Below are 14919 nucleotides of genomic sequence, written 5' to 3'. Positions count from 1 at the left end.
CCCATGACGTAGATCGAGTATCGTCGGGATCTCAGCTAGTAATGACATCCCCCTCTGCCCCCACGTCTCTGAGCGACATCCTTGTCGTCTTTAGTTACCACAGCCGCGAACTCGAGTTTGGTCAAAACTCGATTCTTGCCGTCTGTCTTCTTCCATTCATCGAATCGTTTTCTTAGGTCATCTTCGCGATCGCCCTCTACGGAACGGACAAGGGCCTTTTCAGTTTTGCTGTCGCCCGTAATGGCTGTTTGAACCAAGTACAGTATCTCGATATTTGGCCACGATAAACTGAGAGTAGCCCAGCAAGACATGGTGCTGGGCATCAGCCAACTGGGCTCCGTCTGCACAGCTAGCCGCCGGACAGCCGCGCGATCGCTCTCCGAGAATTGATTCCGCACACAGTGATACCCTCGGCATCCGCCGCAGCAAGGTTCCAGCAGAACAATGTCGGCGTCCGGATTCACGTATTGCTCCGTGCGGTTGTCGGTAGGGTTTTGTTGACTAAACATCTTTCGGTAACGCCTCGAAGCAACTTCGGCCGAGTTTTCATCTGTCTCAAACCAGGTGGGTGTGGCGTTCTGGACCTCGTGGGTGAAAAGCGACGCGTTCCGGTTTCTGATGTAAACGAGTCTTGGTTCAGAAGCCGATTCTTCCCAGATGGCCAACTTCAACTCATTAGGCAGATCAGGGTATTTTTGAAACTCCGTAAGCGGCTTGAACAATCGCGCTGACCGGCGGAGCGGACGGGATTGTGAATGTTGAGTGTTCGCCTTGGCTCTCCGCCGTTTAAGAGTTGTCTCTGAGGCTGTGCCACTGGGAGTGTTGCTCCTCTTGTTATCTGGTGTTGAGTCGCGTTGCAAGTCTGTCGCCAAGCGAAATTTCGGAGACTTTCGCAAAGGGGCAGCTCTCTGTGCCCTTTGATATCCACCAGCGGAGTATTCAATATCCTGGGAATCTTCGAGTTTCGACTTCTTAGGCCGAGAAGTAGCAACTTGACTCCTAGTCATGGATCGAGTTTGCGGCCTACGGCCAATCGAGGTCGAGCCTGCCATGGCGAGAAATCCTGGATGCTGAGGCGTAGAAAAGACGTCGCCGGCCGCATTTCCCATAGCAATGTCTTCCGATGCTTCATGCGGAAGCTTGGGGTTTGCCGTGGCATTACTTCCCTCCAACGCTTCCTCGGCGTTTCCCAGTGTCATTTTCTCAGTTTCTATGCAAATGAAATAATGCTGAGCGGATGGTTTTGCCAATATCCAGCGACGGTGCCAGCCTCACCTAATGGACGTAAGGTTTGCTGTCAGAAAGTATGAGGTATGATCGATAAGGCTGCTGTGGTGGCAGGTGGGGGGTGTCTGGTGATGTGACAGCGGCTAGCAGGCCCACCGGACAGCTGGTAGCTGGATGGACGGTGGACAGTACTGGAGTCTTTGCTTGCGGTGGGAGTCAGTATGCATAAATTGGTTGACCCCGTTCAATGCAAAACTGGGCTCAAATGAAAGGGGTGGATGTTTGAGTTTGTACGTACCAGTCAGTACCATGGGATTTCTGCTGATCTCGGGGAGATTGGCAGGTTGTAGATCGAGAAGTTGAAGTGGGATGTGAAGAGCAGTTGTGACGACGCGGGGCAAGCAGCCAGTTGCAGCAGCGGGTCACGGGTGGCAGCTACCGCTAAGCGCTAAGGTCACCGTCACAAGGACAGCTTTTGACGCTGCTTAGGTAAAATGGAGTAGGGGTTAATTTTTGTGTAGACATTTTTCAATCCCTTCTTATTAATAAGTCAAGAACTGTGTTAGAAATCTAGGCGTGCAAAGGTAGAGCCGGCCAGCTAAATGGAAGGCGGGGGAGCCCGAGTAGATAAAGTCGACTTTCTTAATGAATCTGTTGAACGACTCGAACCCCGACCCATTTCTGATTACTGAATAGAACCCATCCACGACATTATCGATTGGCAGATGCTGGTGGAGATTCAAGCCATATCCAGCAATGAGGTCTTCGACGGCGGCGCGGTGATCGGAAGAGATGGTACAGCAAAGATGGATAAATTTGGGCTTCACCACCACGGCCTTGAGTAGGGAAAGGTGTTGCCTGGCGCTTCTGGTTTCGCTTCTCGCATCGTAGCGTGCCCGAGACAGACGGACCAGCATTGCTCTACCTTCCGCACGTTCTCCTCCTCAGAGAAATCCTTTCGGTACAGCAAGTCTTTGTCGTGGGTCCAAACGAACAGGAAGAAATCGAGACGGTCGTACGCCATGCATTCACTCGTCATGAGAGCCGCAGTCATGTCTTCCCCATCTACCATCCCCGTAGCAATCTGGTGAGCAAGGATGCGGGTCGCTCTCCACGCATATCCCTGCATGACGATAGTCTTCAGCGGCTGATTGAATGCGGGATAAGAATAACCGAGTATAAGGGCTCAACATAACGAAGGGCCGAAGAAAAATTAAATCGCTGCCTCCCATCGCCAGCGCCTCTATCCAGGAGCCTGTCGAGAACATATGATCTGCGGTGAGCACGGGAAGGCTTGGCGACCTCTTCTTCTAATTCTGAATCGTCGTCTCTCCATCCATGAAGGGAGTCTTGATCTTCAACAAAAGTGCCCTGACGAAAATGCTGGAGGGGCAGGTGATGCCCACCGTCGGTAGGGGGAACAACAGGAGATACCGCAGTGTAAGCAAGTAGTTAAGGTGTTTTAGTCTGTTCTTCAGGTAGTCGAGGAGGCCTTCGACAAGCCAGTACATCTCATACTGCTCCGCAAAGGTCATAATCGGGACCCATGAAACCCTCGACTAGATTTCGTTCTGCTACGGCTGCTTTGTGGTAGAGAGTGTGGCCTCCGATTCTCGTCCCGGCTCAGACTCAAGGAGGATCATGATTGACTAGAAGGTAAAGGGGGACTCTGCTACCCGTGAGGTTGATCTAATTCCCATGAACTTAACAGGCTAGACATGATTGACAGACCCGTCCAGGTGTCAAACCCCACGATGTGCGCCACATAAAACAGGCTTAGTACGCGGGATCGACCGCTAAACCTCGCTGCTCCACCTCACCGGACTACCGCCGCCGCCGCCCTACGCCGCCGCTTATGTATTGCCCGTTGTCTGCTCTCTCCACTGTACTGTTCCCCGCGATCCCTAACTAGCTGGGTAGGGAATAAAAAGGAGAGTACAGAGTACTATATCGTGTGCCGAGTCGCTTTGTCGGAGTGGAAAATAACCATTCAAAGTAGTAAACGGCCAAACTACCCGAAATGAGTCACATATCCGGCCGGCTGATTGGTTCGGTTTGAAAGAGAAATGACTCGGTTGCGCGGCAAAGGAAATATCCCCTTGAAGTGCATTGTTGGGCGACATGGGCCATGGGGCTAGGGGTTGCTCTTGTGTCCCTTGCGCCATCGCCAACCTGACATTGCAGCAAGCATGCCGACAGGAGGGTTTCTCTGCCAATCCATCATACCATGAGCGCTCTTCTAGAACAGTCTGACGAAAATAGAGCCCGTTAGTCTTGTAGGTGCAGCATCGGCATATTACGGCTGTTGGTTGGCTCTTTGGTGGGGGCTGCTGCGTGAGGGGCCTGTCCCCGATTGACCGGTATAGGTAGCTGGTAGAGGGAACAAATAACGCCGTGATTTCATGCGGGCGAGCGTGTATAGAAAGTGTAAAGAGGAGATTCGGACTTAACTTGGAGTGACTGATGGCTTTGGGATGTGAGATCCATTGTATCGATGTAGGGGTTGGCAGGCTGGGCAGGTGACTTTCAGTTTAGGCCCTTCATATGCTGGCAGCTGGGGTCGGGCCAATTGGCCCAGCGTGGTATCACCTCAATATGCCATGCGCTTGCTTTCTTACGTACATTTGTTTATTATGTTTGCTGTACTTTCGAGTCACATGTGTTCTCACAATCCGCCCAACTCGGCCCGCCTCATGATAAATGGCATGTTGCTGGTCAAGAAAGACCAATCGCGCATCAGGCCATACCAATGACCCAACCGCCTGGGTGACCTATAGACAGGTGCATCATGCAGTTGGTTTGGCCTGCTGCACCGCGGGCATATTCCTGACGCTGCATTATGTTTAATGTGGTTTAGGCAAAATACAGGCCGTTGCAATCGAGAAGGAGGAAACATCCAACCCTTCGACTTTGAGGCCGAAGCACCGCCATGCCCTTGCTGGCTTCTGCTTGCGGTCGCTCCACTGATGATCTACTGCGAATATGTACTCCGTAGGGCAAGATGCTTTGGTTATAGTGCCGAGTCGTACAGCATTACGTGGTGGACGTCCCCCTTCATACATCAAACAAACCAAGCTGGGCAAATCGCGGGTCCAGGTTCTCGGTTGGAGCATCAGCCACATTCATTTTTATTCACCTATGTCTTGGATGTTGAGCCCAATGGGCCCAATGGGGACCTCTCTTCCGCTCTCAACGCTTGATGAAACCGGTGGAAATCGTTCTGGGTAGGACATGGCCTGCACCTATACGCCACACAACGGGCAGCACTACGCCGACCCAGCACTTCTGCCAGCACGGTAGACGGCACAGGCACGAACGAAGGGATAAAAAAACATGGTTCTGTCTATGTATGTAGGGATGGCATTGGGGATGATACCACGTACGATGGCAAATGCCCTATCTGGATCCACCCGCTCGGTAACGTACGATTCCTCTGGGCAGCGCTTCCATTGGATCCTATTGCTTGCTTCGTTAAAGTCGCTAGGGGCAAAGGGCGCCAGGCGCTCAAGCTGCTGCGGGAGTCCATGTTTTGATGGTGTGCTAATTGAGACCAACAGCTATCACTACCATGTACTGATCACTGAGGCGTGGTTGGCAAGTGTCCGATTAGTCCCACCAAACATCCTGGCAACCTGCTGCAAACAGCGAGGACAGCTTCCTAAAAGGGACTCTCCGGCAAGCGGGCCGGGGGGTTTGTCATATCACTACGATACTATGGTCTATGGTAGTACACTTGTTACCAAGAATACCAAGACCTCGGGGTAGTCAAGGAAGACATGGACCCCGATTCGAAACGCCTCCCCGCCTAGACGCTGGGTCTCTCATAACCTCTAAGCTTTCCTTGGGAGTCTGGGCGACGGGCTTGCTTTATGTTCATGTAGCCCAACTGTCACCATTATCACCACCTCTTGCGTTGGCGTCGGGGGTCAAATTACCTAGCAACTATGGAAACCACGAGGGATGTCTTCGACACTATATGCGGCGATGGCTCTCTCGGCCCGAGTGTAAAATCTTCGGAGTGTCGAGGCGGCGGCTTCGACCTCACGCGTGAGTGGCGGCCGTATTGCAGCATGATGGGAGAAACCTACAAGCGTACTAATGCACCACGTCTACAGTCTTGTTCGAAGAGAGCATTTTGACCATTCTCCCTGCGGCCTTATTTATTGTATTAGCAGCAATACGTTCCTTCACTCTTGTCGGTAAAAGGCCAGCTGTGAGGCGACATCTGCTCTACTATTGCAAATTGGTGCGCAGCCAAACACCTCAGTTTTCATGCAATGTATCGTGACTTACACTAAACAGGTAGCTATCATTGTTTACACTGGTCTTCAAGCGGTTCTCCTGGCTTTAGCGGCCCAGACTAGCCTCCGAACCAAAGCCACTCTTGCCTCGGCGACTTTATCATTGGTCACAGGGCTCAGTTTGGCAGCTCTTTCTCACCTCGAACATGCGAAGTCAATCCGGCCGTCGTTCATAATCAACACCTATCTCATTGCCACGATCATCTTTGAAATCGCTCGTGTCCGCACGCAATGGCTCTCTCAGCGCAATGGGAACGCGATAGCCAGCGTCTTGACCGCTTCACTTGCTTTCAAGTGTGTTTTAGTTGTCTTGGAGTCGATTGAAAAGCAGTCGTTGCTGCTCGAACCTGAACATCGCTATTCGCTGGAAAGCACGAGTGGTGTTGTCAGCAGGAGCTGGTTCTGGTGGCTTACCTCCCTGCTTTTCACTGGGTTTAGGAAGGTACTGAGCCTTGAGGACCTGCCGACCATCCACGAGAAAATAAACTCGGACCGCCTGTCCCACCGTATTGAGGCTACATGGGCGAACTGTAAGAAAACACGAGCGAGGTTCTTCCTCGATGATGTACTCTGCTAAAGCAATGAAGGGAACCAAAAAGGAAAACATGCACTGGCCCTGGCGTGTATCTGGAGCCTGCGCTGGGAGATTCTCATGACCTTGATTCCCAAGTTTCTCGGTGTCGGTCTAATGATCAGCCAGACATTCTTGATCCAAGATGCTGTTCATTATATCCAAAGTGATCCAATCGACGGCAATAATGATGGCTATGGTCTCATTGGGGCCTTCGGCCTTGTTTATATATCCCTTGCGGTAAGAAAACACCAAAACTTCCTTTAGCTTTCACGTGCTCATCCAATATCAACCAGATCACGACAGGATGGTATAGTCATCTAACCATTAGAACCATGTCAATGATGCGCGGCGAACTCGTCTCCCTCATTTACCTGAAAACAACCACGCTTCCCATTACCAGTGTAAGCGAATCCGCTGCCACAACTCTGATGAGTACAGATGCACAGAGGATCTCCGAGACATTCCAACTTCTTCTCATGGACTTGTTGCCACTGCTCGCACAACTGGGTCTCTCGGTTTACGTCCTCTATTCGCAGCTTGGTGCAGTGTGTGTGACGCCCATCATAGTCGCAATCAGTACGTATTTTACAGAGCAACGGTTCCCTTTTCCTGTTTATTTGTATGTCGGCGATGCTGATAACTCTGCAGTCTCCGTGAGTCTCTCGACCGTACTGGCTTCACGCATTGGCCCTAGGCAGAAGAATTGGCTGGAGGCCACCCAGAAACGTATCAACTACACAACAGAAATCCTTGGTGCAATGAGGAACGTGAAGATGTTGGGACTGGCCAAGCAGATGGAATATAACATACAGAATATGCGCGAAAGAGAGATGGCGGTTTCTCGGAGATACCGAAGGCTTCACGCACTGAACATCGGTTTAGGTAAAGCCCAGCTACGCTATTCATCAATCTGCATTCCCGTACTAACTATCACGTGAAGTAAACATGCCCAGCATTTTTGCTGGGCTGTCTCTTGCGACATACGCAGTGGTTGCCCGCATAAATGGGACAGAGGGAATGTCTGTTTCTCAGGCAATTACCTCTCTAGCCGCCATGATGGTTCTTGCCCAACCTTTGATCATGATTCTGTACGCGATACCGCACGGATGGAGCGCGCTCGGTTGTTTCGCCAGGATCCAAGAGTTTCTAAACGAAGAGTCCCATGTCGATTCACGGTCTCGATTGTCAATGGACACCCCGCCTGACTCACCAAAGGAAAAGGAGACACTCCAGAGAATCACCCGAGTCTCATCGGGGTCACATCCACATGAATCGTACATTCGAGTTCAGAAGGCCAGCTTCGCGTGGTCGAGCTCCGACAATGCTGTTGTCAAGGGTTTAGAGACCCATATCGGGCCCGATTGTAACTTGACGATCATCGTGGGGCCGGTGGGCTGCGGCAAGTCTACATTATTGAAAGGTCTTTTAAGCGAAACATCGAAGACGGATGGCGTGGTATCGGTCTGTTCTCCCGAAATTGCGTATTGCGACCAGACGGCTTGGGTCATCAACGGCTCTATCCGGGATAATATTGTGGGCAACTCCGAGTTCGACGAGAGCTGGTACCGATCAACCATTCAGGCGACAGCCCTGGATGTTGACCTTCAACAATTACCTAATGGAGACTCGACTGTTGTGGGAAGTAAGGGCATCAGGCTGAGTGGAGGCCAGAAAGCGCGTGTTGTAAGGACGAGTCATTTCATATTTCATACCTGCCACATTCCAAGAACTGACAAAATATTCCAGTCAATCGCTCGGGCTATCTATGCTCGCAAGTCAGTTGCGGTTCTCGACGACGTGCTAAGTGGACTAGATGCTGTGACAGAGGAGCATGTCTTCCGGAAGGTATTCGGACGCGACGGTTTGTTCCGCAGGTCAGGAACGACAGTGATTTTGGCAACACATTCAAGTGAGTTTCCATTCATTGATACATCATCGTAAATAACTAACCCCCATCTCAGTTAAGCGACTACCGGAAGCCAATCTCATTCTAGTCTTGAACGATAACGGCGAGATCGTTGAGCAAGGAACTTTCCATGAGCTCAATATTCCTGGCAGCTACATCCATACCCTCCAGGTCCAACTCCAGAAAGAAGAGCAAGAAAGCGAAGATATTGCCGAGACTGATATCGAATCTATTGACGAGAAGAACAAGGGAATCATCGAAGTCGAGGAAAAGAGTGAAGCTGAAGCCGACGAGAGCCGCCAGGTAGGAGACTGGGCTATCTACAGGTACTACGGCCGCGCTTTAGGTCCTATGGCATTGTTTATATGGATTATCTTCCTGGGAAGTGGTCAAACATTTGTGGGTTTGGGCCGTAAGTATTACTCTTCGCCTATCAACGGTACATGATGTGATGACTTACTGACATAACTCAAGAGGTATGGATCAATTGGTGGGCCGAGGAAAACGACAATGGCGGACGAGAAAGAACAGGGTATTGGCTAGGGATCTATGCCATGTTCAACAGCCTCGAAGCCATTCTGACCATGATAGCTGTCGGGTACGTGACTAACCTGATCCTAATAAGGAAGGGTGCATTGCTAATTTGCAACCAGGTTTCTATGGATCGTTATCGTTCCCCGGTCGGGCAACCACCTCCATCAAGCAATGATTAAGGCCACTATGAAGTTCGTACCACAATCCTGACTCTTCTACACATCGACTTACCAGCTGCCAGAGCCCCTCTACGCATATTCTCCGAGACCGAAACCGGAGTCTTGGTCAATCGGTAAGCCACCAACCATGATGCCAGCAAAAGCACCTGCACTCACAGCATCCTAGGTTCAGCCAAGACATTCGACTTGCCGACATGACTCTTCCCCAATCGGTGGTCAATATCGTCTTCCGTAAGCTGATAAGAGACAGTCTTCAATAACGCATGGGCAATCACTAACATAGTTCACATAGATTCTATGGGCATGTTGGTTATTGGCGCAATGACTATCAACGCAGTCCCATACATCGCCGTTGTCTTCCCCCTATCCTTGTGGTTCTCTACTTCGTTCAGCGCTTCTATCTGCGTACATCTCGGCAGCTGCGACTACTTGAGTATGTACAAGCCCACCACAACGAAATGAACTTGGTTCTGATCTGGCTTCTAGAATCGAGGCGAACGCTCCTCTCTTCTCGCACTTCATCGAGTCGCTCAACGGTTTGATCACCATTCGTTCCTACGGCTGGGTGGGCGCATACGTTGCCAAGAACATGAAGCTTCTCGACCAATCTCAGATACCGTCATATCACCTTCAGTGCATCCAGCGGTGGCTGGTGTTTGTCCTCGACATGATTGTGGCTGGTCTTGTTATCATCACCGTGGGCTTGGCCGTGGGGCTCCGCACCAAGGTGAACCCTGGTTACCTCGGTATTGCCTTGATCCAACTGATGACGCTCTCACACGAGCTTACAGGTATCGTCCAGTCCTGGACCATGCTGGAAACGTCCATCGGGGCCATCACGCGCATCAAGGACTTTGCGGAGAAGACGCCGGATGAGAGCGCGCCGGAAGAGACTGATGCCCCTACTGCGGACTGGCCAAGCCGAGGTGTACTCAAGTTTGAAAACGTGTTTGCAACTTACGGGTATGTCGTCATCCCCAGTATGCTTTACGATTAAACCTGATGCTGACTTTGCTTTCCGCATCAGAAATGGAAAGCCCGCTGTCCTTAAAGATGTTAGCTTCACCATCCAAGCGGGTGAAAAGGTGGGAATTGTGGGCAGAACTGGCAGGTCCGTAATTCCGTCCCCTCAGGTTCCCTATTCTCATGTTCTCGCTCTCCCTTTCTTTTTCTCGCTAGAAGTGTTACTGACACTCAAAATGGGGTATTAGCGGGAAGAGTTCAACAACTTTGGCGATCCTGCGTATGATAGACATCGAAGCCGGCAAGCTGACGCTGGACGATGTGGACCTGACGACCATCAAGGGATCCGTCGTTCGGGAACGTATCATCTGCCTGACCCAAGAGGCCTTCATCTACCCGGGCTCGATCCGTGCAAACATCGACTCCCTCAGCCAGGTGACCGACGACGACATCGCCAGCGCCCTGCAGAAGGTGGGGCTCTGGACGGTTCTCCAGGCCAAGGCGGCGGCGGCGGCCATCGCGAAGGACAAGGACAACAAGGAACAGAACAAAAACACCACCACTACCGCCGTGACCACCTACTCACACTCCCCCTCGGAGATATTGGATACGGCCATGGACACGGATTTCCTCTCGCACGGGCAGCGGCAGCTCTTCTGCCTCGCACGGGCTCTACTCAAGTCTAGCAGCAAAGTGCTCATTCTGGACGAGCCCACCAGCAGCGTCGACAACCAGACGGACGCCCAGATGCAGCAGGTGATCCGCGAGGAGTTCCGTGAGCACACTGTCGTCATGATTGCCCACCGGCTGTCCTCCTTGATCGACTTTGACAAGGTCGCCGTGCTCGACAACGGGCGGCTTGTCGAGTTCGGGGCGCCCGCGGAGCTGCTGGAAAACGCGTCGGGCCATTTCGCGAGGCTGTACCACAAGTCGTCGTCTAAGTAAAGATGGAATTGAGGGAAGGAGTACGGAGGAATACGATTGCTGGACAGCATGAACCAGCCATTACTTAGTTGTTGTTTGGATACCCTCTTTAGCTAGGAAATTGGATTGAATTGATTGAATTGGATTGGATTGAAGCATGTACTTCGGCTTAGTGCCCGAAGCCTCCCCCCCTCTTTATGACTGCCGCCCGCCGTCCACCTCGAACCCCACCTTGCGTACTTGCTGCCTCTTCCAACTTACCATCACCAACAAAGCCGCATTGGACATCATGGCGGGCACAAGCCAAGACAAGATCCAGGCGCCTTACGGACAATGGGAGAGCAGCATCACCAAAGAAGCTCTGTTCCGCGGGAGCCGCAAACTGCTCTCCCCTAGAGCCTGCGTGAGTACTTATTAGCTCCAGTGTCAGCAGAGTCAAGCTCATCATGCTCTTCCCCTGTGTTACAGAGCCGAAACGGGCGCATCTTCTTCACCGAAGCACGCCCCGACGGCATCTACTACATCGTTGAGGCCACAAAGGATGGTGATGACTATGCGTGTCGTACCGTACTGCCCGCCGGATACAGCGCCCGCAGCCGCGTGTACGAGTACGGCGGCGGTGCCTACGATGTCCTGGCACCCGCCTCCTCCCTCCCCGGCGACGGCGACGGTCATGGCCATGGGGATGGGCTGCGCATCATCTTCTCCAACTTCAGCGACTGCACTGTGCAGATCCTGGACGTAGATTCTCAGAAGGCGACATGCTTGCTTGAGAAGAGCGACACGCTGCGCTACGCCGATTTCGCCGCGCACCCAAGCCCGGACTCGCCCTGGGTCCTCGCCGTGCAGGAGGACCACGCGTCCTCCGTGCCAGACCAGGTGAAAAACTACGTCGTCATGATCCACACCGCCACTGGCGAGGTCCGCCGTATCGTCAGCGGCGCCGACTTCTACATGTATCCGAGCTTCAGCCCGGACGGCAAGAAGATCGCCTGGGTGCAGTGGGATTTTCCCGACATGCCCTGGTCAGGCGTCAAGCTATACTGGGCCGACTGGGACGATACGAAGGGTGTCTCATCCGGCACGGAGTGGGTTGCTGGCGAGGGCGGCATGACCATCACGGAGCCGCGCTGGGGCTGTGACGGCTATCTCTACTTTTGCTACGAGAAGACGAATTATCGCCAGTTTTACCGGCGTAGACCAGGTGGAAGGGAGTTTGTTCTGCTGGACTTCAAGGGGTATGAGGAGGCTGAGTTCGGCAGCGCCTCTATGTTCATTGGCAGGTCTGTATCTCCGCTAGTTGCCCCCGCCAAAGCACCCGCGTTTGAGAACAATACAATAAGAGTGCTCACATAAGAACAGTCATACACATGCGATCCTGTCGAAAAATTGCGTCATCGCCGTCGCCACAGAGAACGGATCCGACAAGGTGATCGCCTTTGATCCCGAAACGTTGCAGACGCGTGACCTCTCGCTTCCTTTCTCGGAGATAACCTACGATGGCTTATGTCGTCTGTCAGACACGTCCTTCCTCATCATCGGTAGCGGCGACGCAACGCCGCAAGCTCTGTACCGGATTGATCTCTCCGACGTTCGTCGCGAGAGCACCCCTGCACAGGTGACCAGGATCTGGCAGTCGAACGACGAGATCTTCAGCCCCGATATATTCTCGAAGCCCCAGCACATCCGTTTCTCCGCCAAGAGTGGCCCGGAGCGTGATATCCACGGCTTCTACTGGCCGCCGCACAACCCGAAGTACGAGGGTCCTGCTGATGGCTCTAACCAAACCAAGCCGCCTTTGATCGTGCAGTCGCACGGCGGACCCACGGGCCACACGGGCCCTGGGCTGAACCTGTCGATGCAGTACTGGAACTCGCGCGGCTACGCAACCTTCGCCATCAACTACAGCGGATCCGACGGACACGGCAAGCGGTACCGCGAGCTGCTGAACGGCCGGTGGGGCGCCATCGACGTCGACGACATCGCCGAGAGCGTGCGGCACCTGTCTTCATCCTCCTCTGCATCATCTCCTCTTATTGACGGGAGCCGCGTCGGCATCCGCGGCGGCAGCGCGGGCGGCTACAGCGTCCTGCAGGCGCTGTGCCATTACCCGGACCTGTTTGCGGGTGGCGCGTGCTACTACGGCATCAGCGACGTCAAGCTCCTGCTGCAAGAGACGCACAAGATGGAGTCGCACTACGTCGACTTCCTGCTCTTCACCCCTGACATGACCGAGGCCGACAAGGAGAAGGTGATGCGCGACCGGTCGCCCGTGAACCACGCGGGCAACATCACGGCGCCCCTGCTCATCTGCCACGGCGAGGACGACAAGGTCGTGCCCATCTCCCAGGCCTACACCATGTACGACGACATCCGCGCCCGCGGCGGCGAGGTCCGGCTCGTCAAGTTCCCCGGCGAGGGGCACGGGTTCCGCAAGGGGGGAGAACCTGCTCAAGGCACACGAAGAGGAGGAGGCGTGGTGGAAGAAGACTATTGCTCGGGTGGAGGGGTAGCAATAGGAACGCTAGAAAGGCGAATAAAATAAATTATATAGAACTCTTGAGTATCGCCTTCATAATCACCCACTATCCTACTTACTGACTGCTACGTGTATCTACAATATCTATATGATGAAACCAAAAGACTATTTCCGATGCTCGAATAACCAGCGTCAGTTGTCGAAACGCCGACAAGCCAGCCAGTCAGACAGCCAGCCAGCCAGTTGCCAATAGCCATTTACTAGTAGCGCGACCTCGAGTCGTTGACCAGCCAATTTGCGACTGTTTGCAGAGACCGCGCCGCCTTGTTCGCCTGCCGGTACTGCTCATGCGCCGACCCCCTATGAGCCACTGCCGACCTACTCCTGTGCCGCCGGTGCCGACTGGGCTCGCTCGAATGATGACTCCTGTGGCTCGAAGATGATAACTTCTTCATCTTTTTACCGTGGTCCTCTGAATGTGGCGCCGAAGCATCGGAAGCACTTGATTCGTCTTCGCCTTCGCCGTCGTTGGGAGCACCAGTGTCGGAGCCAATCGCTGCCTGTGTGTAACCAGCATGGGCATAAGTAGCTCCACGATCGGCCAATGAAGGTGACGCGCCAACGAAGGTGCTGCCGCTGAGCTGCTGAGTGTTGGTGGTGGGGACGTTGTATGTCGTCAACAGTGGGCCACACGACGACGATGGATTGCCCGTCCACCCAGGGAAGGCACCAAGGTTAGGCGGTGATGGGTATGACGGGTAAGTTCGCGGCATGGTATTGTATGTGTTTTCCATCGTGGAAATCCCTGATATCCTCCAAGATATTGGTTGTCCTAGATGTTTCTTTCGTTAGTTGTGATGGACTTTGCTCCAGGGGATGAGTAGCTGTGTTATTCTGATCGCACGCGCACACACATACCGTCTGGTGATTGAAGTACCGAGTAGGTAAAATGTTGCGCGACTGCCGGAGCTGACCAGGATGGTTGCAACTCATTTGGATTCTTCATCCCGACAGGTCCCGGCTTGGCATGATGACGTTGCTGCTGATGCTGTGGTTGTTGATGCGACTTGTTGTGATTAGCATCGTGGCTCTCACGTTTCGTATGATGGCTTTTGTTGGCCATGTTCGGTTGTGTTCGGGGTATCCTTCGCTGGATATCCTATTGCGACAATCCGTGATCCAGCTGCTTGGGAGAAGGACAGCAGAAAAGCTGCAAGATGATGACAGAGGCGCTCCCTTTTAAATGGTGTCGTGATACGCCTAGAATTGTTCGCCTTGTCACACGCTGGGTATTGGGCAAACCCCCCCCAGGTTATCACAATTGAGCAAGGGTGGCAAAGGTTGTCAGTCATGTAGCGGAAAGGGGGACACCATGGGACCAAGGGCAGGGTATGGGAGTGGCGTTGAGGGAAACATTATGTATTGAACAGATGATTGCGGTAAAAGTTGGCTTTCTGGCTGTGTAAAAGGGAATCAATATGAGGCCATTTATTGGCCTCTTACGAGCAACGACCACCATCATCTCCTCTTTCTCCTTCTCCTCCTCCGCCGAGACAGAGGCCACCACCTACACACCCGTGCTTCTCCGATATTGTGTATCGGTGCCTGTAGGGAGGCAGGCATGTGCTGGCAGACGTGGAACCTGCTTGCAGCTGTGAGTTGAGAAACAAAGGCCTGGAAAAGCTTGCTGATTGCCCAATTCAATGGCGCAATAGCGCCTCAACCAGGGTGATTGGATAAGTCCATGAGAGCATGCTGCATGCAAAACCCGAGTGGAAGGAATGCCGGCAGAGGAGTTGAGAAAGGGAGGGTTTGGAAATCGAAGTCCAACG

The 14919-nt window shown here is 53.0% G+C and overlaps 5 protein-coding genes across 5 annotated transcripts; 2 read left to right on the top strand and 3 right to left on the bottom strand.

Annotated features, from left to right (window-relative positions):
• Positions 1-35: 35 nt before the first annotated feature.
• Positions 36-1199, bottom strand: PG998_005193 (uncharacterized protein; the record flags this gene model as incomplete). The annotated part of the gene is made up of 1 exon (XM_066872011.1): positions 36-1199. One exon carries the CDS (start codon positions 1197-1199, stop codon positions 36-38), a length of 1164 nt encoding a protein of 387 aa, XP_066732108.1.
• Positions 1200-2537: 1338 nt separating this feature from the next.
• PG998_005192 (uncharacterized protein) lies at positions 2538-2762 on the bottom strand (the record flags this gene model as incomplete). The annotated part of the gene is made up of 1 exon (XM_066872010.1): positions 2538-2762. The coding sequence occupies one exon, from the start codon at positions 2760-2762 to the stop codon at positions 2538-2540; it is 225 nt and encodes a 74-aa protein (XP_066732107.1).
• Positions 2763-5171: 2409 nt separating this feature from the next.
• Positions 5172-10629, top strand: PG998_005191 (P-loop containing nucleoside triphosphate hydrolase protein; the record flags this gene model as incomplete). Its single annotated transcript, XM_066872009.1, has 17 exons — positions 5172-5274; positions 5343-5473; positions 5530-6058; positions 6116-6339; positions 6396-6678; positions 6751-6984; positions 7043-7785; positions 7849-8011; positions 8064-8420; positions 8483-8606; positions 8662-8733; positions 8777-8834; positions 8880-8952; positions 9014-9158; positions 9208-9684; positions 9749-9832; positions 9933-10629. 17 exons carry the CDS (start codon positions 5172-5174, stop codon positions 10627-10629), a joined length of 4497 nt encoding a protein of 1498 aa, XP_066732106.1.
• A 268-nt stretch (positions 10630-10897) lies between these two features.
• PG998_005190 (uncharacterized protein) lies at positions 10898-13117 on the top strand (the record flags this gene model as incomplete). Its single annotated transcript, XM_066872008.1, has 3 exons — positions 10898-11011; positions 11077-11891; positions 11971-13117. Coding segments are annotated over 3 exons (2076 nt in total), but the record flags the coding sequence as incomplete, so codon positions are not given.
• Positions 13118-13347: 230 nt separating this feature from the next.
• On the bottom strand, positions 13348-13881 carry PG998_005189 (uncharacterized protein; the record flags this gene model as incomplete). The annotated part of the gene is made up of 1 exon (XM_066872007.1): positions 13348-13881. One exon carries the CDS (start codon positions 13879-13881, stop codon positions 13348-13350), a length of 534 nt encoding a protein of 177 aa, XP_066732104.1.
• Positions 13882-14919: the final 1038 nt, after the last annotated feature.

The sequence above is a fragment of the Apiospora kogelbergensis genome (assembly GCF_038363985.1).
Source record: "Apiospora kogelbergensis strain CBS 113332 chromosome Unknown utg000003l_segment0_segment0, whole genome shotgun sequence".
NCBI classification, from domain to species: Eukaryota; Fungi; Ascomycota; class Sordariomycetes; order Amphisphaeriales; family Apiosporaceae; genus Apiospora; species Apiospora kogelbergensis.
This window is presented reverse-complemented; position numbering and strand designations above follow the sequence as displayed.